The sequence below is a fragment of the Camarhynchus parvulus genome, chromosome 20 (genome assembly GCF_901933205.1).
Source record: "Camarhynchus parvulus chromosome 20, STF_HiC, whole genome shotgun sequence".
NCBI lineage: Eukaryota > Metazoa > Chordata > Aves > Passeriformes > Thraupidae > Camarhynchus > Camarhynchus parvulus.
This window is the reverse complement of record NC_044590.1, coordinates 6570459-6594442: the sequence shown is the minus strand read 5'-3', so window position 1 is coordinate 6594442 and position 23984 is coordinate 6570459. Positions and strand designations below refer to the sequence as shown.

Below are 23984 nucleotides of genomic sequence, written 5' to 3'. Positions count from 1 at the left end.
CCTCTCGTGTTTGTGCTCATGAGCTCTCCTTCCACCCACACAGGGAACTATTTTTAGCAGACACTAATCAAGTGTCAGTATTGGCTCTGAGTGTGGCTTTCAGTGGAGGGCTCCTTCTTTCACCAAGTGCTGGCAGGAACTCGGGTGTGTTTTCTTTTAAATCTGGTTGAGAATTTGCACAATGTGCCGCAGAGCAGTGGCGGTTATTTTGGGCTCGTCACACCCAAGCCCACACTGAGTGATCACCAGGTGACTCCATTTTGGTGAGGGCTTGGCAGAGCATCCCCCTCCCGATCCCGCGCTGCCAGCAGCACCTGCTTGCCTTGCCTGACCTCTCAGGAGCCGGCTCCAGGCCAGGGATACCCAGGCAAGAGGTGGCTTTGCTCCTCTTGGGATGTTCATCTCCTGCACAAAGGTGTTGGGTTGGAACTTTGAATCCTGCAGGTAAGGAAAACTCTCCATGTTCAGCGCTGGAGGTCACAGCCTCCTCTGGCTGAACCCCCCTCCTGTGGGGCCAGCTCCCCTTCCACTGAGGTCACCCTGCTTTGTGACAGGTCACATCCTGTTTGCTGTGCCCTAGGTCAGATACGGGACCTGCTCCTCACCATGCCTCGAGCAGCTCTGATTCAGTAAGAGCTGCGGTTGGGGTGAGCTCTGTTTCACTTTGGCTGCTGAACTCACAACAGGCACTTGGTGCTTCTTCACGATCCGAGTGAACCTCACAGAATCACCTGAGTTAGAAGAGACCCACAAGGATCATTGAGTCCAACTCCTGGCCCTGCACAGGACATCCCAACAATCCCATCATGTGCCTGAGATTGTTGTCCAAATGCTCCTTGAGCTCTGTCAGCCTTGGGACTGTGACCACTGCGACAGGGAGCTTGTTTTAGTGGCCAACCATCCTCTGGGGGGAAGAGCCTTTTCCTAATATCCAACCTAAAACATCCCATGACACAGCTCCAGATGTTCCCTCAGGTCCTGTCCCTGGTCATACACAGAGATCAGTGACTGCCCCTCCACCTCCCTCAGGAGGAAGCTGCAGACCCTGACAGTTTCTCCCCTCACTCTCCTCCAGACTGAACAAACCAAGCGACCTCAGCTGCTCCTCACATGGCTTTCCCTCCAGATCCTTCCTCATCCTTGTGTAGCTCAATTGGACACTCTATAATAGCTTTGTTTTCCCTTCAGGCAGGAGGAACCACCTCTACTCTGGCACCAAGTCTTCATTTGGATTGAAGGTGTGGTATTCTTGACCTCCCACCACTGCTCATGGCATCTCCCCTCCCAGGACTGTAGTCTTGAAGGGCACAAATCCTTCTAGGCACCCATGGGAAATAACAAAGAATGGCTCAGTTCAAGAAAACCAGAGAAAAAATTTATTATTGTTCTTTATAAAATATCTCCAATAAGTTATATAGGCAAATATTTAAATTAAAATAAATTAACTCCGCTCTATGCTGGGACACGCAACTGCCCATAAAGTCAAACTAGGATTTACGTTTCTCTGAAAAAATATGCCCTAGATCTCCGATGTAAGATTTGAAAAAAATATCTATGCTTGGTGAGAGGAAGGAGAAATCTGCACTGGACAGAGGGGTTAAGGTGCGGTGCTGAAGCTGCCTGGTGCCAGTGGCACCTCCACATCCAGCTAAGTGCTGAGAGCATCCTCATCGTCACTCCAGTCAGGAGGAGCGTCCGTCCCAAAGTACCGATCTCCAAAATTCCCTGTGGGGAGACAGAGAGTCAGAGTGCAGCACTGTGGGAGCCTCGAGACCCATCCTGCTGCCTGTCCTCATCACAGCAGGCAAGGGGACCAGTGCAGGCTTATCTGGCAGCTTGAGCAGCAGGGTAACTTGAGTGGCAGCAAAACTGGAGCAGCCTGTAGGCTGGCTTACCACCCGGTGGAAGGTGTTTCCTGGCACAGTAGAGGTGAGGACAGAACACAGTGAGCTTATTTTGGGTGAACTTGTGGAAGGTGGCTGTTTAGGGAAGGAGGTGGGCACAAGGCTGCTCCAGCTGTCCCAGCCTGACTTCTCTGCCTAGGGCTCATGGCATGGGGAACGGCTCCTGCTGCTGAGAAGGCGATGGCTGCCCCTCAGCCCCCAGACCCAGCATGGTGATCCTGACACCCAGATGGCAGCAGGACCCACGAGGGGCAGTGGGGCTCTGGGTAATGTAAGGCCAGACCTAAACTGCTGCTGACAACCATGTCCTCTCCCCACCAGAAGCACTAAAAATCCCCTCAGCACAAGTCCTTTCTAGCAGGACACTCACCAATGCCAGGGATTATCCGAAAGAGGTCATTCACCTTCTTGTCCACAGCCGTGGTGATGATCTTCACCCGGGGGAACGCATAGGCCACCGAGTGGACACCCATCTCTGCCATGAGCAGGGACAGCAGGAAGATCTTATCCTCTGGGACATCATGATCCTACAGGAAATGCACAGGGATAGCTCAGGGTGAGTTACCCCAGCCTGTGCTGTGCACCCTGACACCCTCCTTCCCACAGAGGAGCCAGTTGCAGGCACATCCCCTCAGCATGGCTGTGGCTGGTGCTTTGCAGGTTGCTCCAGAGCAAACCCCCTGCCTGACCCGTCCGTACCAGCAGCACCCTCACTGCCATCATGGCTGCAGCGCCCGTGGAGACCGTGCAGTCCATCAGGATGACGTGGTCTTCGCTGATGTCCTTCGGCAGCCGCAGGTAGTGGAGCTGGGTGGAGGAGAGAGAGAGCAGCTTAGAGGCTGCAAGCATATGGAACAACCTGAGCCCTTCTCTTTGAGGAGTGAAGGATCCCTCCTGCCTCTCTGTCTCTGGACCCTGGCTGTCAGCTCAGAGCCAGCACAAACCAGCCCCTGTGTGCACAAGCCTGCTGGCAAAACCCACCTGAGCAGCTTTCACAGCACTCAACCCCTGCCAAGACAAACTGCTGGGTCGCTGAAGGGCTGACAGCCCCACCCCACACACAGGTTAACACCAGATGTCCTGAGCAGCCCAGGGCCTTACCTCTGGCTCACCGGTGTTGCAGTTGGTCTGGATGAGGATGGTGCCGATGCGGACGTCCTTGCAGACCGCGCGCAGCGCCGGCTCCATGGTCTCCCCCGCCCGCAGGATGGACACCCCGGTGATCTGCAGCACACAGCTGGGGTGGTTACACGGGGTAGGAGCTGCCACCACCCCACACTGGGTCTCAGCAGCAGGGGACTCTAATGGGCAACCTAAAAGCACATCTCTTCCAAGAGGGCTGTGCCTCTCCCAGGCCACCCTCAGTGAGAGGGCATGAGTGGCACAGTGACACTGCTGATGGCACCCTTGGTCACCGACCTGCCTTTCCTGGTGGTACAGGGTGTCATACTCATGATAGCTGGCACCAAACCCAGCCTGATGGCAGCCAGGGCTTCCAATGCACCCCCACAAAGCAGGTCCCAACGGCTTCCACTTACTTGCTTCCCACTGTACGTCCTCCCTTCGTAGTCGTGTCCCTGAGGGGTCTGGACTGTGCAACTCTACAAAAAACATGTGAGAAGAGTTACCAGGGGCTCTCATGTGGCTCTCACAGGAGCCCTGGAGTCAGCAAGCTGCAGGGGCTGGAGCCTTGGACACCAAGACTGGATAAAGAATTGTCACCCAGGGCCACAGCATTGTTCCATGGCCTTGGGGAGTCCTGGTGCATTTTAATCTGAGGGTTGAAAGGACTGATCCATGGGGAAGGTTGGAGGAGCAGCACCAGGACTGTCCTGGCTCCCCAGCAGTTGAGGGTTAGGAATCAGAGAGGAAACCCAGCACCTACAGCCTTGAACCCACCTGGAACGGGAGCAGGGAGAGCGCGTGCTCAATCAGCAACCGCATCAACCTTTTGGAGTAGAAAATGAACTCGTCTCTGCTGGTCTCCTTGTTTCTAGAGGGGAGGGAAAGGCAACATCAGCTCTGGACCAAAACGTGTCCCAGGAGATGCTGGCAGAGATCTGGCAGTCCCTGCCCATTCCCGGTTCTTGTTTGCACCATCTGAGCCTGAAACTGTGCTGTATGTTCCAAGGTAAAAGCAGAAAAACTGTTGGCAAGATCACTGAGCAGTAACTGCACAGCTCCTCTATGCAGGGGCCACCACCATCTGCCCTATCTTGTGTCTCCCAGCCATACTGACAGGCAGAAGTGGGATTGGGAAGCCCAAAGACAGGCCAGCCCATCTCATCAGCAGCTGAGCCCCATCCCACCCCAAGAGCCACAGCAGGGGCTTTACCTGATGATGGTGTGCATGCCCCTCACCTGAGGGGTGCTCTTCAGCACACTGAGGGTCTGAGGAAGGGGGTGGCACTGGTGGGCAGAGGCCAGGGCAGCCCTGAAAACCAAACACATGGTCAGAAGGTCTGGGGAAGGCTGCCTGAAGGGTGGAGCACAGCACATGGCCAGAGCCATCCTCCCAGATGTCATCTCACACTGCAAACACACACAGAGGCCATCCAGCTGAGCTGAGTGAGCAGCCAGCCCTGCAAAGGGACCTGCACCCACAAACCAGGGCCACTGGAGTTAGGGTGACTTTGCAGCCCAAGGACCTGCCCTTCCTGCTGGACAGCTCAGCCAGGATCATAGAGTGGTTTGGGTTGGAAAGGACTTTAAAGACCATCTTGCTCCAGCCCTGTGCCATGGGCAGGGACACCTTCCACTAGACCAGGTTAATCCAAGCCTCATCCAACCTGGCCTTAAACACTTCCAGGGATGGGGCAGCCATAGCTTCTCAGAAGGTGGCTGGCCCATCTTGGTTTCCACTGTTTGGGAAGAAAGTAGAAAACAAAATCAGAACCTTCTCCTATTCCAGAGTCTTATCTATTGATGGATCTTGGACACATGGGGTGAGGAGGGGCTGTTGTGGCTGTCTCTGACCTACAAGTGCCAGACGCCATGAGGAACTGGACAGGCAGCCAGGCTGGCACATATCTGGGATGTGACTATTTTAGAGATCACTTGGGCCATTCCAAATTGGGAACAGCTTCAAGACTTTATGGCTGGACAGGACTGGCTCTGTGTGACTCATTCCACATAACGAATAGGGCTGGGAGCTATTCTGGGATCAAGGGAACACCATTCACAGGGAAGTGCACAATGGAGCCCCATTAGTCACTTCTCCCTGTGAGAGTGGCAGTAATGAGAAGAAGGTCACATTTGGCTTCCACAAGGCTGGGCAGGATGGACAAGCAACTTTGTCTGGGAGGAGGGCTGGGGTTGGAAAGCCACACGTCAGATCACACACGTGCCAGGGGCTGCATCCAGCAAAAAACACAGAGATGTCAGGGAGGCAGAGAAGAGAGCAAATGAAAGCACTGCAAGATTAAGATTTCAAATCAAGCAGAAACCTGATTAATGGCACACAGAGGCACACAAGCAGAGAGGAAGACAGAGAAGATGGATAGGCATGGAGGAGGGCAGAGCTTGAGGCCTCCATCCACACAGCCATCTCCTGGTCTTGGCCAACGAACACCAAATGAGACATTCCCAAGGCCTGTGGGTACTTAAGGGCTCCTTCTTGCTTTACCAGCTCCACTCCTCTGTAGCAGCCAAGAGCCCCATGCAGGGAACACTCCAGGACAGCTGGCAGCCATGCAGAGAGCATGGATGGGTTGTGCCTCCCCTGTGGGTTTGCCTGCTGTGTGCAGACCCCATTGCTGGTCGGGACAAGCAGCCCTCAAGGCCCCAGCCCTGCTGTCAGTGAAGCAAGCTCACTCTGTTAGTTGCTGTCCCATGGGTTAGAAGCCCTTGGAGATGCTCCCTGCTGGCAGCACCCACAGCTCTGCCCCCACAGCGCTCCCTTCCCTCTCCTGCCAGAGCTGTCCTGGGGACAGATCCTGGGGGCACAGCCCGGCCTAAACCCCTCTCAGCCCCTGGGATGCCAACATGTGGTGGTGAGGGCCTTGGGCAAACACTGGTGCTGGCATGGGGGCTGCCAGCTCACCTGCTTTGTGGGGCAGAGACAGGCCCCCAACACAGAGCCACACAGCCACGCATGGCCCTGGCTGGGTTTGCCCAGGTGACAAACTGCTGCTGCCTAAACCAGAGGAGCTGTTTGGGTCATCTCCCATCACCACAGCTCACCAAGGAGCACAGGACTGAGCTTGCAACTGGCACTTTTCTCCTCCATCACTGCCAGGTCCATGTCACAGCATCCCACCATGCCAGTGGAATGGGCGGCCCCTCTCCTGTCACAGTGTGACCTGACTCCTGCTCCCTGCACAGATGCCAAGGGTTTTCCAACCTCCATGAGCAGTGGAAACTCCTCCCCAGCATCCTGAGCTGTCAACAGACCCCCAAGAAATGCTGTCAGCATTCTGTCACCAAGTTTTCCCCACCTTCCTTCAACACCCATGCCGTGTGGGGACAGGGAGGTCTGGATACCACCCTGCTCGGAAGCCACTCAGCGTTGTGAGGGACTCCCCATGGTGCTTTCTGAGGAAACAGCTCCCATTTTTGAGATAAAGCTTCTCTTTCAAGCGCCCCCACCTCTGCCTGGCCCACACACAGCCCCAGCAAAGCAGGACCCCACGAGCTGTGTGCCCCAAGGTTCCCTGCCTGGGTTAGTGAGGCGGCTCACCCTGCACAGCCCTCGCCCATCCCTGCTGTTAGTCACAACCAAACACTGCCATAAGCATTTGTCTCCTCACATATCCCAGCGCAGCTTCCTCTGGTCACCCGGTGGGAGGGATGTTCAGGGGAGACAAGACAGGAGACACCAGAGTTTAAGAGAAGAGGGACAAACATGACATGAAACAGAGGAGAAAGCACTGTCATTAGTCGGGGGGGAAAAAATCCCCTAACTCATCAACAGCTCTTGAACCTGCACTGTGCAGACACAGCACTCCTCCCCTGGTGACCAAGGCATGTCACCACTGCTCTCCACGGCACTGGCTCCACTCCTGGCTCCATGAGGGAAAAGAACTGTCTGCTCTCACTGTCCTGGAGCCACGGCAGGGACACTGTCCCACCTGTGTCCCAGGTAGTACCACAATGCAACAGTGACTCTTGGAGTTTGGAGGGACATAGAAGCATAGAAAGCTAGAATTATTTGGATAAGAAGGAGCCTTAAAGATCAGCTCATTTCACCCTCCCTGCTATGAGCAGGGACACCTTCCACTAGACCAGGCTGCTCCAAGCCCCATCCAGCTTGGTTCTCAACACTTCCAGGGTTCATGCCAAGCCCTCACTGAGGGCTCCAATGCAGTCTCAGAGCAAACACAGGCACTCAAGGCCAAAAACCTTTGCCCAACCTAAAAATCCTTCATCCAACCTGCCCAGCTCCCAGGCAAAATGCTCGTGAACTTACAGGGAGGTCCCCCTCCTGTATGATGACGATGATCTCCAAGCCTTGGAGAACACTGAAAGCCAAGAGCACTGGAATTGTGGAGAGAAACCTGAACAGAACACCACCTGCAGGGATGACTTTCCTTCCCCTGGGCTCACCTGGACCTGCCCTGGGCTCACCATGACTGGAGAGGGCCCGCAGGCTGAGGGAAGAGCTCAGCCCTTCCAGCAGCCATCCCGTGTCACCCCCTGCCCATCCTGGGAGGGAAGGAGGGACTGTGATGCCTCCTGTCCCTCCCTGCCAACACCGGACTGTGACGGAACATCCAGATGGGCACAGCCATGAGCACGTCAAGAAAACGTCTTATTTTGGAAACTTATTTTTTCCCCCTGAGAACAAAGGCTTTAAAGAGAAAATAAAATAGAAAGAAGAAGAAAGAGAAAGAGAGAGAGAGAGAGAGAGAAAGGGGTGACCATCTCCCAGGAAGGCTTCAGGGAGCATCCTTGGCTCTTTATGGAACATGCTATCGAGCAGGAAGCAGACAAGAGACATCCAGCTACAAAGGAGATGATGCAGTCAAGGCATTTCAAACACGTACACGGCTGCCTTTCAGGGCTGACATTTCAAACAAGGGCTATTAAACTGCGCCACGGGTTGATATTTAAAGACACAATTGGCAAAGGGCACGCCAAGCTGATCGGGGCCTTGGGGGTGGGGAATATTGATTGGCCAGGGGAACGGGCTGGAAAGAGCGGCGGCTCCAGGAGCGGGGCTGGATGCTGAGAGCGTGGCAGGAGGGATGGAGAACAGGCTGGGCTGGGAGCACTGAGCCTCAGCATGGGCTGGCTGCTCCAGCTCCTGCTGCCAGGCTCCAGGAGGAACACTCACCTGGGAGTGCTGGAATGGAACCACAACTCCGGCGTGAGCACAGTCAAACAGGGGGGAAGCTGGACAAGAAATATCTTAAGAATGCTAAGGTCCAAGCTGTGCTCTGAGGGATTAACTGGGAAGGCAAGCATGCTCCTCAGGAGCCAGTGATTTCAGAATGAAAACAAACCTTGCATGTCCAAGGAAGGCACCACTTGCTTAAAACCCCCCAGAATTCACCCATCCGAGTGGGGAAAGGCACTGCCTGTCTGTCCCAGGCAGTTACTCAGCCAGGAGAGGCAGCCCTGGAGCACAAGGACCACAGAGACACCTGGGACTGCGGCCAGATCTGAGCATTCAGGTTTTATCCTACCAGCACAAAGCCCTCCCTGCGTCCCCACCACTGCCAAACAGCAGTGACTTCAGAACAACCGTGACATTTAGATGGAGCCATTCCAGACAAGAGGATGGGGAATTGTTTGTGATGAAAAGCCTGTGTTTGCCAGGCACATCTCACTCAATGTGACTCTCCATCCACCCCACTCCTCTTGCAGAGACAGCAGGGCTGGGGGAAACCACAGCAGCAGTAAAGCACTGGGGCTCCAGCACCAGCAACAGATTCGGGTTTTTGCAGGAATTTTTTTCCAGATTTTCTGTCAAAGGCATAAATGGAAGCTTTAACAGAATATAAAACCACCTGTGTGTGTGGGAGGTGTTTCTGGAGGTCAGAGTTACCTTTTCAAACTTGCTATCATAAAACTTCTAATACTTTATGAATATATTAAATACCCAATTTTTAAGTGCAGAAGAATATCACTTGTACTGAGCAACCCTTTGATTAAGGAGGAGAAAGGAAATTTTATGTGTGTTTAAGTATCTATCTGTCTCTATATACACATATCTATTTGCACACATATTAGTCTCCTCTTTGATGTTATTCCTGCCATTATTAAAGCCACAAATTTCTCTTCATACTGAAGAGCACTTTCCCTCCTGGACCTCCAGACACAGAGGGAAGCTTACGTGTCTGCATGGAAATATCAGGCCTCAGGGTGTTAAACAAGCAAAGGGAAATAAAATAAAACATCCACTTGTCTAGTCTAGGAAGTGACTGGCTGAGGCAGAAATAAATAAAGCAGAGCCTTTTCCATGTTCATCTCAGTTATTTTAAAAGCTCATTGTATGCCAAATGTAAATCTTAAGGTTACTTGAGTATCTCCATGCAATGATGGAGATCTAAATGGAAACCTATCTTCAGTAATGCATTCCCTCTGCTCCCTGAAAGAATACCTGAAAGCCTAGGTGGCTCCTTAATGGAAGCAGGAGAGCTGAAGTCCCATCTGGGGCCCCACACTGAAGAGGTTAAGTAATTCAACATATATGTTACAGCATCCAACTGCAGATACTGAAAATTCAGAAATCCTGTTGGACTTAGGCAGCAGGATTTTCTCAGTCCTCCAGAAAAGGTTCTGCATCCTGCAGAAGTTGTGGGAAAGTTGGTACCTCTGGCCATGTGAAGGTGCTACTCTCCTTTGGGTGCCTCCAGGCAGATCCCTGCATGCAGTGAGGGGCTCAGGGCTCCCACCACCCTCAAGATCAGACTGGTTTGGGCTGGGAGGGACCTCAAAGACCATCTTATTCCAACCCCATGCCAAAGGCAGGGACACCTTCCACTATCCCAGGGTGCTCCAAGCCCCGTCCAACCTGGCCTTGGACACTTCCAGGGATGGAGTAGCCACAGCTTCTCTGGGCACCCTGTGCCAGGGCCTCAGCACCCTAACAGGAAGAATTCCTTCCTAATACCCAACCTAAATTTCTCCTCCTTTAGTTTTAAACTGTTCCCCCTCATCCTGTCACTATCTGCCCATTTAAAAAGTCACTCTCCATCCTTTTTTCAAGATGCTTTGACTAATCTAATAACTGATATTTAATGATCTTTAATCATCAGGGATGGAGAGCGGCTCTGGAAATCGTTCATTTTAGAGGATGGAGAAAAATAAAAGAGAATCTCAGCATGTGAAGCAGAGACTGGGGATCCCCAGGTACAAACCTGGCCCTGTCCCAGCCTCAGGGATCTGCACTCAGGCTGGCAGTGCCTCCCTGGGGAGCAGCCCTGTCCCTGCCATCCCAAAGCCAAGGGAAGGTGGCCTTTTGTCGCCGTGGGGTGACAAGGCCGTGCACTCTGCCAGTCCTGCTGTGGGTCGGGGTGAGGCCAAGCAGTGCCTGGCATTGGAAATGCCTGGGCTGCACACACAGGACACAGTGAGGGCTCTTACCTGACACTGAGTTCACGCTGCGGCAGCAACACAAAGACACAACGCAACCGGTATTAAGCATTGTCAACACCAGGGTCGTTTCAAGATAAAAAAAAAGGAAAAATAGGAGTATTTTCCTGAATTCACATGCAGCCTTTTTGCCCTTCTTTCCCTCCCCAGGTCAGGAGAGCCCTCCCCAAGCCAACCCCTTGCCTGGCTCACAGTGGCACCCTGAGGGTGCTGGGTTTGCTGTGGCATTCCCTGGCTGGATCCCAGGAGCTGGGGGAAACAGCCATTCCCCTTTCCTGGACTCTGCCTCAGGGCTGGGTGCCCTTCTCAGCCTGGCACCAGCACAGATGCTGGGGCTTCCATCCTTCTTCCTGTGACCGAGGGTTTAGGAACCACCTTCCCAACCAGTTTGGTGCTGGGAATTCAGGCAGCCAGGTACTCCAGGAGGAGGAAACTGCCAAGACACCTTTGCAAGAGCAGTCCCTCCTGAGCAGGCACGGGAAGCTGGATGCCAAGGTGTGCCTGCTTCCATCCCAGGGCTGAGCAGCTCCTGACACCTGGGAGCTCCAAAAAAAGACTTGAAAGAATCAAGCCCTTTACTTTCCAGTGCATCTATATCCAGGTCACACTCCCTGCACTTCCCAGGACATCATTCTGAGCATTTCCATGACTGAAACATCACCAAAGCTATGGGGTGGGAGGAGACTGTGCAGCAACACAAAATGCCATCAGTTCATTGCAGAGTCCCAAACCACTGGTCAGGACTGGCCCAGGACAAACAGGAGAAGACTTAAAGCCAGCAGTGGGGAAGTGATGGAGCATGTGCCTGGATTGGGGCTCAAACATGAGAAGACTTTGAGTTTTGAAACCCAGCAGCTGCACCCAGCACAGAAGAGGAGAAGTGGGCTCCTGACTGGAAAGACTGTGCAGCAGTGTCTGCATGGGAGGGAAGAGGAGAAGCCCAAGAGCAGTGGAGGGTTTGGGGCAATGCTGGCCCTGGGAGGGCTGCAGGCAGGGGGACACATCCCTTGGATCATGGAAGGGTGGCTGGTTTGTCCCCTCATGACTTGCTGTCCCAGGGAGGGAAGGAAGCTGCAGCTGGACCACAGCTGGCAGAGGAGCCAGGACTGACCAGAGCCCAGGGAGAAGGCAGTTTCCTTCACTGGGCTGAGGGAGAGGGCTGGGAGGAGTTCACAAGAACTCCCACACCTGGAGCACAGGAGAAGCCAGGCCATTCCCACCTGGGCACCCAGAGCACAGCAAGGCTGTGAACCCCCCTCACCACCCATGGACCAGGCAGCTCTCACCTCTTCCAGCTGGCTGTGGACATGCTGAACAATCAGGTCGATGGCCACAGTGTTTCCACTCCCTGGAGTGACCCAAAAAAAAAAAAAATCACAGTTTCAGGATTGTAAAGGTTGGAAAAACCCTCTAATATGATGGAGTCCAACCATTAAATCAGCACTGCCAAGCCCTCCACTAAACCATGTCCATTAGCGTTACACCTGGGGTTAGGGTTCAGAAAACCACAAAGCCCAGAGCTCCAGGGACTCTGCAGCTACAAAAGGCATGCCAAGGGGAACACAGGACTGCCACACCATGGCTCCCCCCACATCTGTCTGCTTGGCACCAGCCTTGTCCCCATGAGGGTTCTACTGCTCTGCCATGGTTAGGGTTAGGGGTCAGCAAACCCCAAAGCCCAGAGCTGAGGGCAGGGGGCTGTGGGGTCTCTGAGCGCTGTCAGGGGTGCCCTGGGGCAGGTACCTCGGGGCACAACGATGTCTGCCAGCCTCATGGTGGGCTGGATGTACTGGTCAAAGGCAGGCTTGACAAACTTGTTGTACTGCTTGATGACCCCCTCGATGTCGCGGCCCCGCTCGCTGATGTCCCTGCGCAGGCGGCGCACCAGGCGGATGTCCGAGTCCGTGTCCACAAATATCTTCAGATCCAAGAGCTGAAAGGAGAGGGGAAGGGACAAATCCCAGCTGGTCAGGTGTGGGACTCAAGCCACCTTCCCCTGCTGCCCCAAGTGGAGCTGAGCCCAGCCCAGCACCTGTTTAACAAGGCCTGGTCCTGCTCTGCTCCAGCCTGAGTGGAGCTTTTCCCTGGGACCTGGCTGGTGCTGATGTGAGCCCCCTGCCACCACCTTGTTCTCGTGTCACCTGAGACCTGTCCTGCTCCAAACTCTGTCCCTCCTGCTAACCAGCTCCAACACTTTGGCTGGATGTTATTTAAGAGCAAGGAGCAGATGAGGAGTTACTGTCCATGACACACACCAAGCACTGGCTTCCTAATCAAAGAATCCTTGGATAGTTTGAATTGGAAAGGACTTTAAAGATCATCTCATTCCAAGCCTCTCTCACAGGCAGGGAATTAATGCTGGAAAGGAGCCCAGCTCATGACTCTGCCCTTAGCTGCAAGAGGCAGGAGTGGGGATGCTGAGTGCAGTCTCCTGGGGGATTCACCCAGCTGTCCACTGGAGGTCATCCGTGCTCCAGGAAAGTGCAACCCAGGCTCTCACTTGGCACGGGAGAAAACTTTTCAGACAGAGCTTGGCTAAGTTTGTGTATGGCTCACTGCCTGCTGCAGCATTTGTCAGGGCTGCAAAGATGCTCTGGGGGATGGAGACAGGCTGGGAGAGCTGTACAGCCTGGAGAAGAGAAGGCTCTGGAGAGACCTCAGGGCCCCTTTCAGTATCCAAAGAAGATCCAAGAGAACTGGAGACGGACTTTGGACAAGGGCTTGGAGTGACAGAACAAGGGGAAGTGGCTTCACAATGCCAGAGGGAAGGGTTAGATGGGATATTAAGAGGAAATTTGTCCCTGTGAGAGTGGTGAGGCCCTGGCACAGAGTGCCCAGAGAAGCTGTGGCTGCCCCATCCCTGGAACTGTTCATGGTCAGGTTGGACAGGGCTGGGAGCAACCTGGTCTCATGGAAGATGTCCCTGCCCATGGCAGGGGGTGGAACAAGATGAGCATTAAGGTCCCTTCCAACCCAAACCATTCTATGATCCTGTGATATATCCAAATAATCCCCAAGAGAGCCTGAAGTGCTGGATGATTCCATGCTAGGAGCACCAGGCTCTGTGCAGCAGAAGTTCAGCAGACTTTGCCTCTGGCTGTGCAAGCTGCAGCATGCAGTGTGGAGGTGGGCTATCTCTAGTTGTGTTTGTGCACCAGCTGAGATTGAGGTATTTGCAGAAACACTTGACCTCTGCCAGGGGCTCTTCCCTGGCTGCTGAGAGTCAAACCCTATTTCTCCCACCTGGAAAAGTGCTGCAGCATCTGGTGTAACCTGGAAGAGAAGGTAACCTCCTTGCTGCAGGACCTCAGGAGAGAGCATCCTCCCACCCTCTCTCCCTGGAACTGCCACAAAACCTCTACTCACCTTCAGGAGCTCCTTGTCTGCAAATGCCATGATGCCTTCAAAGATAATCACATTGGCGCCATACAGGGTTTTCTGTGGAGTCAAAATGGATGTGGTTAGAACATCTGGTCAGAAGTGTCACAGGGAATCTCTCTGGGTTGTGACTGTGACAGCTTACCCAAAAAACCACACCCTGAGCCAGGCACAGACCAATCAGACTGCACAGGCCAGGGGCTGGAGGGGTGCACTTGGCTCCCCCTCTGTCCTGCCCTGGCCATCCCCACCTTGTCCCACCCCCTCAGTGTCCCATACCCATTCCTTCTTGCGGCTGTGGGTGGTGAAGTCGTAGATGGGGATCTTGACACTCTTGCCTTGCTTCAGCTTCTTCAGGGTGGCGATGATGAGGTCAAAGTCGAAGGCGTCGGGGTGGTCAAAGTTGAAGTCGTTGCTGGCTGCCTGCTCCTGCTGCTGCTTGGTCAGCACCTGCCACAGGGCACAGCTTAGGGCACATGGCTGGGCACTTCCCTCCTCTGCTGTGCCCTGTCACTCTTCCCTGCCCCACAAGAGCCACGGGAAGGGAAAAACTACATGGCTGTCCCTAAATCTACAACGTGTTTCCTTACCAGGGTTATCACATACACCCAGATTGGTATGGGTTGGAAGGGACCTTAAAATTCATCTCATTCCAACCCCCTGCCATAGGCAGGGACACCTTCCACTAGAACAGGTTGCTCTAGGCCCTGTCCAACATGGTCTTGAACACTCCCAGGAACGGGACAATCACAGATTCCCTGAGCAATAGCAGGAATCTGGCCAGGCTAACAGGGGTGCAGCCTCACCTTGTAGAAGGAGTCCATGGACAGCAGAACCACCCACGGGACATCAAGAGCTTCAATGATCATGGTGGCCACTGTGGTCTTCCCAGAGGCACTGCCTCCTCCTAGGCCTGCCAGGGAAAAGGTGATGAAGCCACCAAGGCCAGGCACAGCCCTTCCCACCACAGGCTGGAGCCCAGGTCCTGCCAGAGAAAAGGTGATGAAGCCACCAAGGCCAGGCACAGCCCTTCCGAGCACAGGCTGGAGCCCAGGTGCTGCATGGTTGCACTAAGCTGGAGGGGCCTCCAAAGAGGGAAGTCACAGGCACTCCAAGAGATTATCCTGGAAAATGTCAAATGGCATGTACTGGAACTGCCAGCAGAAGCTGGGAAACCCATTGTTAGATGGTTATGCAACACGGGGAGTGCTGGCATGGGAACCAGTCCAGAATCTCCAGGAACCTGTGACAGCCCAGGCAACAGGAACTGAGGGAACAAGAAGCAGAGCGTGTTCTCCTACAACCCATGCACACTCTGAGGCTCAGCCCACCCAGTCAATGCAGGACTAACCACAGGCACTCCCCCTGCTCCTGTCCAGGCTGGAGCCAACCTCCAATTCTCAAGGATGTGGTGGGGCAGGACTCCCACGGAGATCTCCAGGAGCGCCATGGGGCAGGTGGCAGGGTGCAGAGGTGACCCACCTATGACAAAGGCCTCCTTGGACTGCGTGCCGTGCTCGTTGTACCAGGGGGGCCGGCCTGCAGTGTAGATGGTTCTCTTGCTGGTGCGCAGCAGCGGCGGCTCCGACTTGCACTGGCTGGTGGTGCGCTTGCGGGGCGGCTTGGAGGAGCCCACGGCGGGGTACAGCCTGTCCAGGGACTCTGCACTGCTGCTGCTGCGTGGGCACAGAGGGGCAAGATTACCCTGGTGGGGAAGGACACACCTGCCTGGGGTGTGGGAGCGGGGTCTTTGGGGATCCACAGGTGAAGGGGGGGACAGCCAAGCACAGCCCCACTACCAGCACCCACAGCTCTGTGACCCACAGCACAGACAGCACTGAGGAATTCTCACACAGGAGCAATCTGAACCTGGAAGAGGTGCCGTGCAAACATCCATGCCTAAAGTCCTGCTGTCTGAGGACTGTCTGCATGAAATAAATCCCCCAGTGAGCTCTCAATGCATTGAGGGTTGTGTTCCAGGGGGCAACAACCCACCCTGGTGTGCCAAGGGACCTTTCTTGGGGTTAGCAGTCAATCACGGGTTACAGCACAACCATCCCCAATCCATTTCCTCTCCCCACTCTTAGTGCTCCACTCACACCCTAGACCTAGCTCTGCCAAGCTTCTGGAGCCCCCAGGGACAAGCCTTCAAGCTGGGCAGAGCCATCAGCTTTGCCTTGGGAGCTGAGAGAGCTCTGAGCTCACCCACAGCCCTGGAGCTGCTGAACACTCTCCCTTATCTTCCCTGCTGGAGAGGGAGAGGAACAAGGCACCCTCCAGAGCCCTTTCCAGCTTGGCAGGAGGAGAGCTGTGGCCTGGAGGTGATAAGTGGCCTCTGGCCAGGAGATAAGCTGCAGCCGCTGCCTGGCCAGCTAAGGGACAGGGAGGATTATTTATACCAGTGCCTGCTCCTCCCTGCTCCTGTTCTGCTGCCCCAGAGGGATGTCTGCTCCCTGGGAGAAAGTGCAAAGGGCTCTCCTGGCTCCTGCTGTTCCTCTCCCCAGCAATGACTGGGCTGGAAGAGAAATCAATAGATCTGGGCACCACTGGCTCCAAGCCATCACTGTTTGGTACAGCCCAGCCCGGCCAGCAGGGCTTTGCTGCTGCTCTGTTATGGCTTGCTCTTGAAAGGGCTTAAACTGCAGGGCTTTACAGATTTTGGGCTGATTTTAAGCTGTTTTGGTATGAAGATTAATTCATTTCCCTCCCCCAGCCCTTTTTAGAACTATTTTAGATAAAGATCAAAATTTCAGAAGGGCCATCTGTGTGTGATGTGACACGGCATCCCCCATCCCTGCAAGGCAAACAAACCCCCTGGGCACGGTGGGATCCCCCTGGCAAACCCCCTGGGCATGGCAGGATACCCACAGCACACCATCCCTACCCCTGGCACATCCCTGTGGAGCAGGCAAGGAGAGAGGGATTTGCCTGGCTTTGCTGAACTCCTGCTGACAAAAGCCAGGCTGCAGCTCCTGCCCCTGTGACAGGAGCTCTCCCACCGATGTCCACCCTAAGCTGGGCACTCATGGAGTTCCCCACAAGAGCTCAGGACACCAACACCCCATCCCTGGCACACACTGCCAGGCTCAGGCTCAACCAGGAGCCCAAAACACCCCAACTATGACTCTTTAAAAGCAACCTCAGGAGATGACACCCATCAGGAAACCTTCTGGGGTATCTTCCTGTGAAAAAATGGCTCCTTCCACGAGGAGAAGCAAACCCAGGCGGGATGTTTGGGTCTCCTGTCCCATGGGTGATGCTGCAGCAGCTGCTGCCCACCGGGGCCGCCAGCAGGGGCTGGTGCTGGGGCACAAACAACGTCACTTCAGCTGGATAAAAGCAGAGGTGACACAAACACAGTTGTTTACCACAGCAGGAAGCGGCTCCTTTCATCCACATCCCAGCCCCTCTCCTGGGACCGCGCTGCTCCAGAGCCTGAGCTCAGCTGCTCCTCCTGTGGGACTGCACGTCAGCCTCCATGAGACAGGAGAGCCCGTGGGGCTGCTCTGCCCCTTGGCTGGTGTCACACAGCACCAAGCTCTGCTGTGCCAGCCTGCACATCCTGACCCAGGCCACCATTCCCAAAGTGACTCTGAGTTGGATGAAGGTTTGTTTCCGGAGCTGGAGCAAGGCTGAGCTCTGCTCCCACCAGCATCAACATCACCCAGCTCCTGGCAGGGAGGAGGAGGCTTGGACTCCAACAGCTCCACCAGTGCCCAGAATTACAGCTACAGCCCCACCTTGCTTTGCCATCATCTCTCCACTCTGCTCTCCAGGGTGCCTGCAGCACACCCAGAGAGGGACATTGCTGCAGGATGCAGGGACACACCCCTGGGAGAGGAGTGCAGCCATCCTCCCCCTGCACGCCTTCAGGGCTGCTCTGGGATGCAGCACCTGAATCCCACCCCAAGAGTTGGTGTTCTGTCTTATCTCATCCAAATAATTCTGGACTTTCACCAAATTCGACACATTTCCATCAGTATGATCTAAACCTGTACCTCTACGCCTCATCTACATCTGTATCCTCTACAGGGCAGATGATATTCTACACCTTTCAAATCCACAATTCCCATGATTTATTTGGGAGAAGTATGGCTGTGGGACTGAAGGGCTGCCCTGGAGTTCTCCAAAGGTCATGCCTTTTCTTCTAATGTTACACTTCAAGATTTGTAGATGTTTTCCATGGCTGCCTTTGCCAGGAAGGGGCTCTTCTTGCTCCAAAGAGTCGGCTGATCTCAGCCATCCCCACTGGCCATTCCCCCTACTCCTTTTCAGAGATTCCCTGCAGCAGTGCTGAAGCCCCTGCAATGCCCTGTACCCACAAGGTGAAGCCCCCAGAGAGTGGGACCCTGTTTAGAGCTGGAGCCAATGGCATTGCTCTGCCCAGAGGAGGGCCCTGGTCCCACATGGACCCTCCCCAGCAGAGCAAACCCCTGGGGTGCCAAAGCCACACAAACAGGAAAGGAAACATCACCTGGGCTTGGCAACCCTTCTCCTGCCAAGCCTTCCTGCAGGGCTTGGCTGCCACCTGCTCTCTCCAGGCTGTCCCCAGTTTTTGGGGATGCTTTTGCCTTCCCTGCAGGTGCTGTATCCTTGCTAGAGCATTGTAGGAGAAGGAATTACAGGCAACCTTCACCTGGATAAGCCACAGCTGTGCTAATTACCAAAACCAGCCTTGCCCTTAATGGGTCACAGCCGTGACCAATAAGGATGAGCTGGCTGGGGGAGGTCTGACCAAACGGGAGAGAGAATTGCTGCTGTGAGGGGTCTGCTGTGAGCTCAGTCTGAGCCTGCAAGGGAAGCCCACAGTGGGAGCCTGCTGTAGCTGAAGTCTGTTGGCTGAGCTGTGAGGAAGAATAAACCGGGACCTTGGCTGATGAACCGGAGTGCGCATCTCGGCTCATTTCTATCTCCAGTGTGGGGTCTGCTGTGACCCAGAGGAAGCCTGGGGGGTCCTGCTCCTGAGAAGGGCTCTCCAGCTCTGCTGTTGTGCCAGCACAAATGAAGGAAGCATTTTGCTCCTGCTTAGTGCAAGCACAGATTTACTGACACCCCTCTCCTTCCCACTGTGCTCCCATCACCATCCCTGTGCTCAGGCTCTCTGCATCCCGCTGCCTCCAGAGACCCCTGACCACCCTGGATCCATGCTGGGCTGGCACAGCAAAGGCAGCAGGTCCCAAAAGCACCCACAGCAGCAAGGAAAGATGGCACAGCCCCAAACCTGAACTTGGCAGCTGACAGGAGAGCATGTCCTGGGCTCTGCGCCCTGTAAACAACCCCACTGACTGAGCTCCCACCCTATGGACCCCCCAGCAGCCCCCACAGCCTGCTGAGGTGCCCAGCTGGCTGCAGCCACGTCCCATGGGAAGCCAGTCTTTTCAGACAGGAATTGGGGCTGAGGGACTGGGACAGGAGCCACCAAGAGGTCATTCCAGCAAACAAACAGATAAAAACCAGCAAATTCCACCCAAAACCAAAGCAACACTCACCCGCCATCTGGCCCAAGGGCCCAGCAGCCAGAGATGCGGACGCTGGAGAAGGCTGGGGGGCTGCTCATGTCCCCCTGCTGCCAGTCCAGGGGTGATCCTGGACTGAGGGTGTCACCCCCTATCCCTGTGCACACTTCAGCTCCTGTCCCACAGCCTCTGGCACTACCAGGGCGAGGAAGGGGCTGTGCCAGAGGGGCTCCCAGGGTGATTCTCGGGGCACAGAGCCATGGGGGGAGTGTCCCCCTGGAATGGGCACTGAAGGGTCCCACGAGGCCGGGGTGGAAGAGGGCTGGAAGATGGCGGCAGGAGAAGGGAGCAGAGCAGGGGGAGTGTCTGTGCCCGGGAGCTGCAAGCGGTCAGCAGCATAAGAGGATAGCTTAACCTCCAGATTACGTTCATTACCTGATATTAATAGCACTGGCTTGATTAAAGAAAAAGAGGGGGGCTGGGGATGAGGTGACACCTCCCCTGACCGCCCCCAGCACAGGCAATAAACACCAGCCCCAGCGCCTCTGCTCCTGGCACTGGGGGTGCTCGGCTGTCCTGGACTGTGGGCTCGGCACGGAGGGCACCTGGACAGTGACATCCACATCCCCCGGCACTGGTGAGTTCCCAGGGACTTCTCCACACCACTGGGGAGGGGGCTGCAGGGGGCAGGAGGGGATGAGCCCAGGCCAGGGGGTGCCCAGCCAGCCAGCACCCCTCCTGCAGCTGGTGGAGCAGCTGGGGCTGGGGGCCAGGGGCTGCTGGCCATGTGGGGCTTTTTGGTCCAGGACTCCCACCCCTCTCCCCTGGCTCCCATCGGTGGGGGGGTCTGGCTGAGGGTCCCCCCTGGTCACTCAGCTTCCCCAAGAGCTGCCCCTCAGCCCTGGAGCAAACAAGTGGGTGAAACTCAACACCCCGGGGCTGCCGGTGGCTAAGAATAACATCCCATGGGCCGTGCTGGCCATCCGCTCCCTCAGCACCCCCTCCCTGCCAGCTGCCCTTGTCCCCCCGGGCCAGCCAGCTCCTCTTCCAGCATCAGCCTCTCCAGGGAGGCCAGGCAGCCTGGGCAAGCTGCAGGAAGCCCAGGAAGCCAGGAGGCTGCTGAAGGGCAGGCAGGACACATGCCAAGGGTGGGAGATGTTGGGCACCATGGCAGGGGGGTCCAGGCCAGCCCTGGAGCAGAGACTGGGGCAGAGCAGCCCTCAGCCCACAGCCTCTGGCTGCCAAGGAAGGAAGGAGGTGGCACAGGGCACACAGGAGGGCAGCCAGGCTCTGCCAGGGGCACAGAGCACCCGGACAAAGTCCCATGGCCACCGAGTGAGACACCAGCATGGTGAGACAGGAGCCTGGCCCCTGCACACCCACTGCTGAGGGCTTCCAGGGAGGGAGCTCCCTCCTGCTTAGTACCAACACCTGAAGATGGGGCCAGAAATGGAAAAAGACCCTTTCCTCCTCCTCCTCGAGGAGCAATAACCATCAAGGTTATTCCAGAGGCAGGAGAGACACACTGCCTCCCAGAATTATCAGGAAACCCCTCCTGCTCCAGTGGGACCTGCAGTGCATCATCTCAAAAGATGGAAACCTGATGGGAACCAGAAATGAAGGGCAGGTCTTGAGGCAGGGGACAGGGACAGGAGGGTTTTGGGGTAACCCGTCCCCAGCATGAGCCGCAGCTGCTGCCCCAAAGTCAGGGAAGGGAGCGATGATCAAAGGAACCTTTCCATCCCTGGTCTCTGCCTGGACTCCCCCTCTCGCTCAAAATAAAATAAAATTTATTTTTATTTAAAATAAAATTCTCTTCCGGAGCCACTTCTGTTCCTTCTCATTAAAGAAGCAAAAAAGCAAAGGGATGCGGGACACGGGCGAGGAGCCCTCGCCCAGGGATATTGTTCCTTATCGCCTGCTCCTGCTGCCACTTTTCCTGCCTTTGTTAAATGTCCAGGCCACAGGAGCAACCCTCCCAGCATCCCACCCTCCATTCCCACTGGGCTCCCAGGTGGGACACACTGGCTCCAAGGGCCAGCTGGGACTGAGCCTTCCTGCTGGCACAAATCTCTGCTTCCCAAGCCCCTTCCCAGCTTCTGAGCTCTTGCACAAGTTGAAATTCCTGGGTTTTCCCAGTGATTTTTAAGCAAATCCCTCCTCTAATGGCAGACTTAAAATATGGCAAAAGAGGAAAGCAGGCATGAAGGCCAGGATCTCCTTTTCCTTCTGGTGCTGGCAGCTGCTGGGTGGGTTTCCCCTTGGATTTAAGGATGGAAGCTGGACTGCACATGGATTTTCCTCATTTGGTCACAAGTATTGTCACTGGATTGGTGTAAGAGCTGCAGACACACCAAGCCCCCAGTGGAAGGATGCCTGCTCCCAGGAGAGGGTCCTGGTCCCAGATCTCATCCTGGGAGCAGCACCACAGGAGCGTGGAGGTCAAACCTGCTTCCTCCATTGCTGAGTTGAGCTGGATCCATGTGCGCCAGCTCTTGGCTGGGCCTTCCCTGTCCAAGAAACCACCCCAAGGGATGAGGGAACACAGCCAAGGAATGGGGGAACATGTCCAAGGGATCAAGGAACCTCCCCATGGGATGGATGAACCTGCTTGAGGAATGAAGGAATCTGCCTGAGGGATGCAGGAACCCACACAAGGGATGGACGGACCTGGCTGCCATCCCACTGTCACATGCCAGGCCCATGCCCATCCTGGAACCCACAGAACGTCATTCCCAGTTTACCCAGCCTTGTACCAAGCTCTGTCCTGGCCAGAGCCACCTGGAGCTGATGGTTCATCTCAGCAGCTCCATGCTCAGAGCTTCCAGCTCGGTTATGGTCTCTGCTCCCTCACCACAAAAGCACAAACATTTCCCTCTGCAAACCCAATTATCTGTTGCTATTTATACCAAGTGGGAGCCACGGTGGAGGGGCTCTGTTACACAACCCAGTTACTCATCCCTCACTCGACCAGCACAACTCAGGGAGACTCCTTCCTCCCATCCTCATCCTCATCCTCATCCTCATTCTCACCCTCCCTGCTATCCACAGGAAGGGCACAGGCAGCTGCCAGCAATGGGTTTAGCTGCTGGAACATGCATGATGGGAACAAGAGGGATGGGAACAGGAGAGACAGGAACAAGAGGGATGGGAACAGGAGGGATGGGAACAGGAGGGATGCTTTGGCACTGACTCCAGGGTTGGTGGGGTGTTGGTACCCTACAAGCAGGGATACAGGGATGCTCCATCCCTGTAAGCTTTGTCACATCCCCAAAGCACCCCTGATGCTCCAAATGCAATTCCCAGATGTTTGATGTTTGGAAGCAGTTATTCCCCTGAGGTTTGTGCTGGGAAAAGGGGGTGGAAAATAAAGGGGAAACATGAGTGTGTGTGTGGTGGGGGGGCTGAGGGCAATCACCCTCTATGGGGGTTTGGGGTGAAAAAGTTTAGGTTGTCCCACTCTTCATCTTGATGGAGAGGATGCATGTATGAGCAAGCTTGGAAAATGGGAGGTTGTGGTTTATCAGCTGGGAAATTAAGGGCAAAACCCATAAAATAAGGTAAATAAGGGAAAAGGTAACAACATGAAAGGGAGGGAGGAAAAAGGATGAAAATAAACAAGGGATAAAGCGGGGGTGGGAAGAAATGGTTGGTGGGAAAAGCGAAGGGATTCCATGGAGCGATGGGCTCGGGGAGGCCCCACTCGCGGAAGTGGCACCGTGGGGGACGGGACCGGCGCCGCAAGCCCCGAACCGGCGGCGAAGCCGAACCGGGGGCCCCGGGGCGCCGCGGGGCCGGTCCCGTCCCGGAGCGATCATCCCGGGGAAAAGAGAGCGCGGTCCTACCTGTCGTGCGGTTCCACCGGAGCCCCCTCGGGCACCGGGGCCGCGGCCATGGTGCTGCGGGGAGAGGCGGGAGCGGCGGGAGCGGCGGGGGCGGCGCTGCCGCGGGGATCCCCGGGACTTGTAGTGCGGGATGGGAGGGTGGGGTTTGCGGGGATCTGGGCACCCATGGGGGCTCTGGGGGCACGGAGGGCTGCTGTGCTCGTGGGTAAGAGCTGTGCGGGGAGATGGGTCTATATGGGCATGGCTGGGTGCTGCAGGGCACAGGGGTGGGTTGCGGGATGCGGGTGGGTGTTTGGGGTATAGCTGGGTGTTTTGGGCATGGCTGGGTGCTGTGGGGCTCAGAGTGATGGTTTGGGTACCTGTGGGCGGCTCGCAGTAGCATCCCTGCCCAAGACGCTGAGGGATGCAGCACAGAGCACCCCCCACCATCCTGCAGCTGGGGGGAAGCGCGGTTTGGGTGACCCGGGCTCTGACAATGTCGCTGGGCACCGGGGACAGCTTGGGAGGACCCCGGCCCCGTGGGGGTCCCGGGGCGCTGGCTGGGATCTGGTTTTCCTCGGCACCATCCCGGGGCTGAGGTCTGTGGTACCGCATGTTCGGGGCTGGGGGGCGAGCAGCGCTCCCGGGGTCCCCACCCGTCCTTGGGGAGGCGAGAGCGCCATGGGGAAGGGCTGCGCTCTCAGCCAGCAGAGAGATCAGTCTAAATCTGTCCCTGCCTTGGGTTCGGTGCCAAAAAAGCCATTAGGGAGCAGAAGAGGATTTATTCCCACGCTGGGAGAGCCGGGGGGTGGCCCCGGGTCCCGCAGAGCTCCCCAGGGTGGAGGAGTCCTGGGCTGGATGTGGCCGGGACACGCTGGATGCTG

General features: G+C 55.7%; 1 protein-coding gene across 1 annotated transcript; it reads right to left on the bottom strand.

Moving 5' to 3' along the window:
• Nucleotides 1–1352: 1352 nt before the first annotated feature.
• On the bottom strand, nt 1353–23201 carry UCKL1 (uridine-cytidine kinase 1 like 1). Its single transcript, XM_030963156.1, has 15 exons — nt 23122–23201; nt 15303–15496; nt 14627–14733; nt 14100–14270; nt 13809–13880; nt 12186–12375; nt 11729–11790; nt 10434–10450; nt 4240–4338; nt 3804–3897; nt 3443–3505; nt 3006–3128; nt 2604–2711; nt 2275–2431; nt 1353–1725 (listed from the first exon to the last, which is right to left on the bottom strand). Exons 1-15 carry the CDS (start codon nt 23169–23171, stop codon nt 1649–1651), a joined length of 1584 nt encoding a protein of 527 aa, XP_030819016.1. The 5' UTR covers nt 23172–23201; the 3' UTR covers nt 1353–1648.
• Between the last annotated feature and the right edge of the window lie 783 nt (nt 23202–23984).

Bases quoted from the DNA above. Each gene is read 5' to 3' on its own strand.
- UCKL1 (XM_030963156.1), bottom strand. From the start codon at position 23,171: ATGGCCGCGGCCCCGGTGCCCGAGGGGGCTCCGGTGGAACCGCACGAC. The intron at 13,881-14,099 runs GTATGGGACACT...TTGACTCCACAG, and splicing joins ACAGCCGCAAGAAGGAATGG to AAAACCCTGTATGGCGCCAA. The intron at 2,432-2,603 runs GTACGGACGGGT...CATTTCCTGTAG, and splicing joins TGGCAGTGAGGGTGCTGCTG to GATCATGATGTCCCAGAGGA.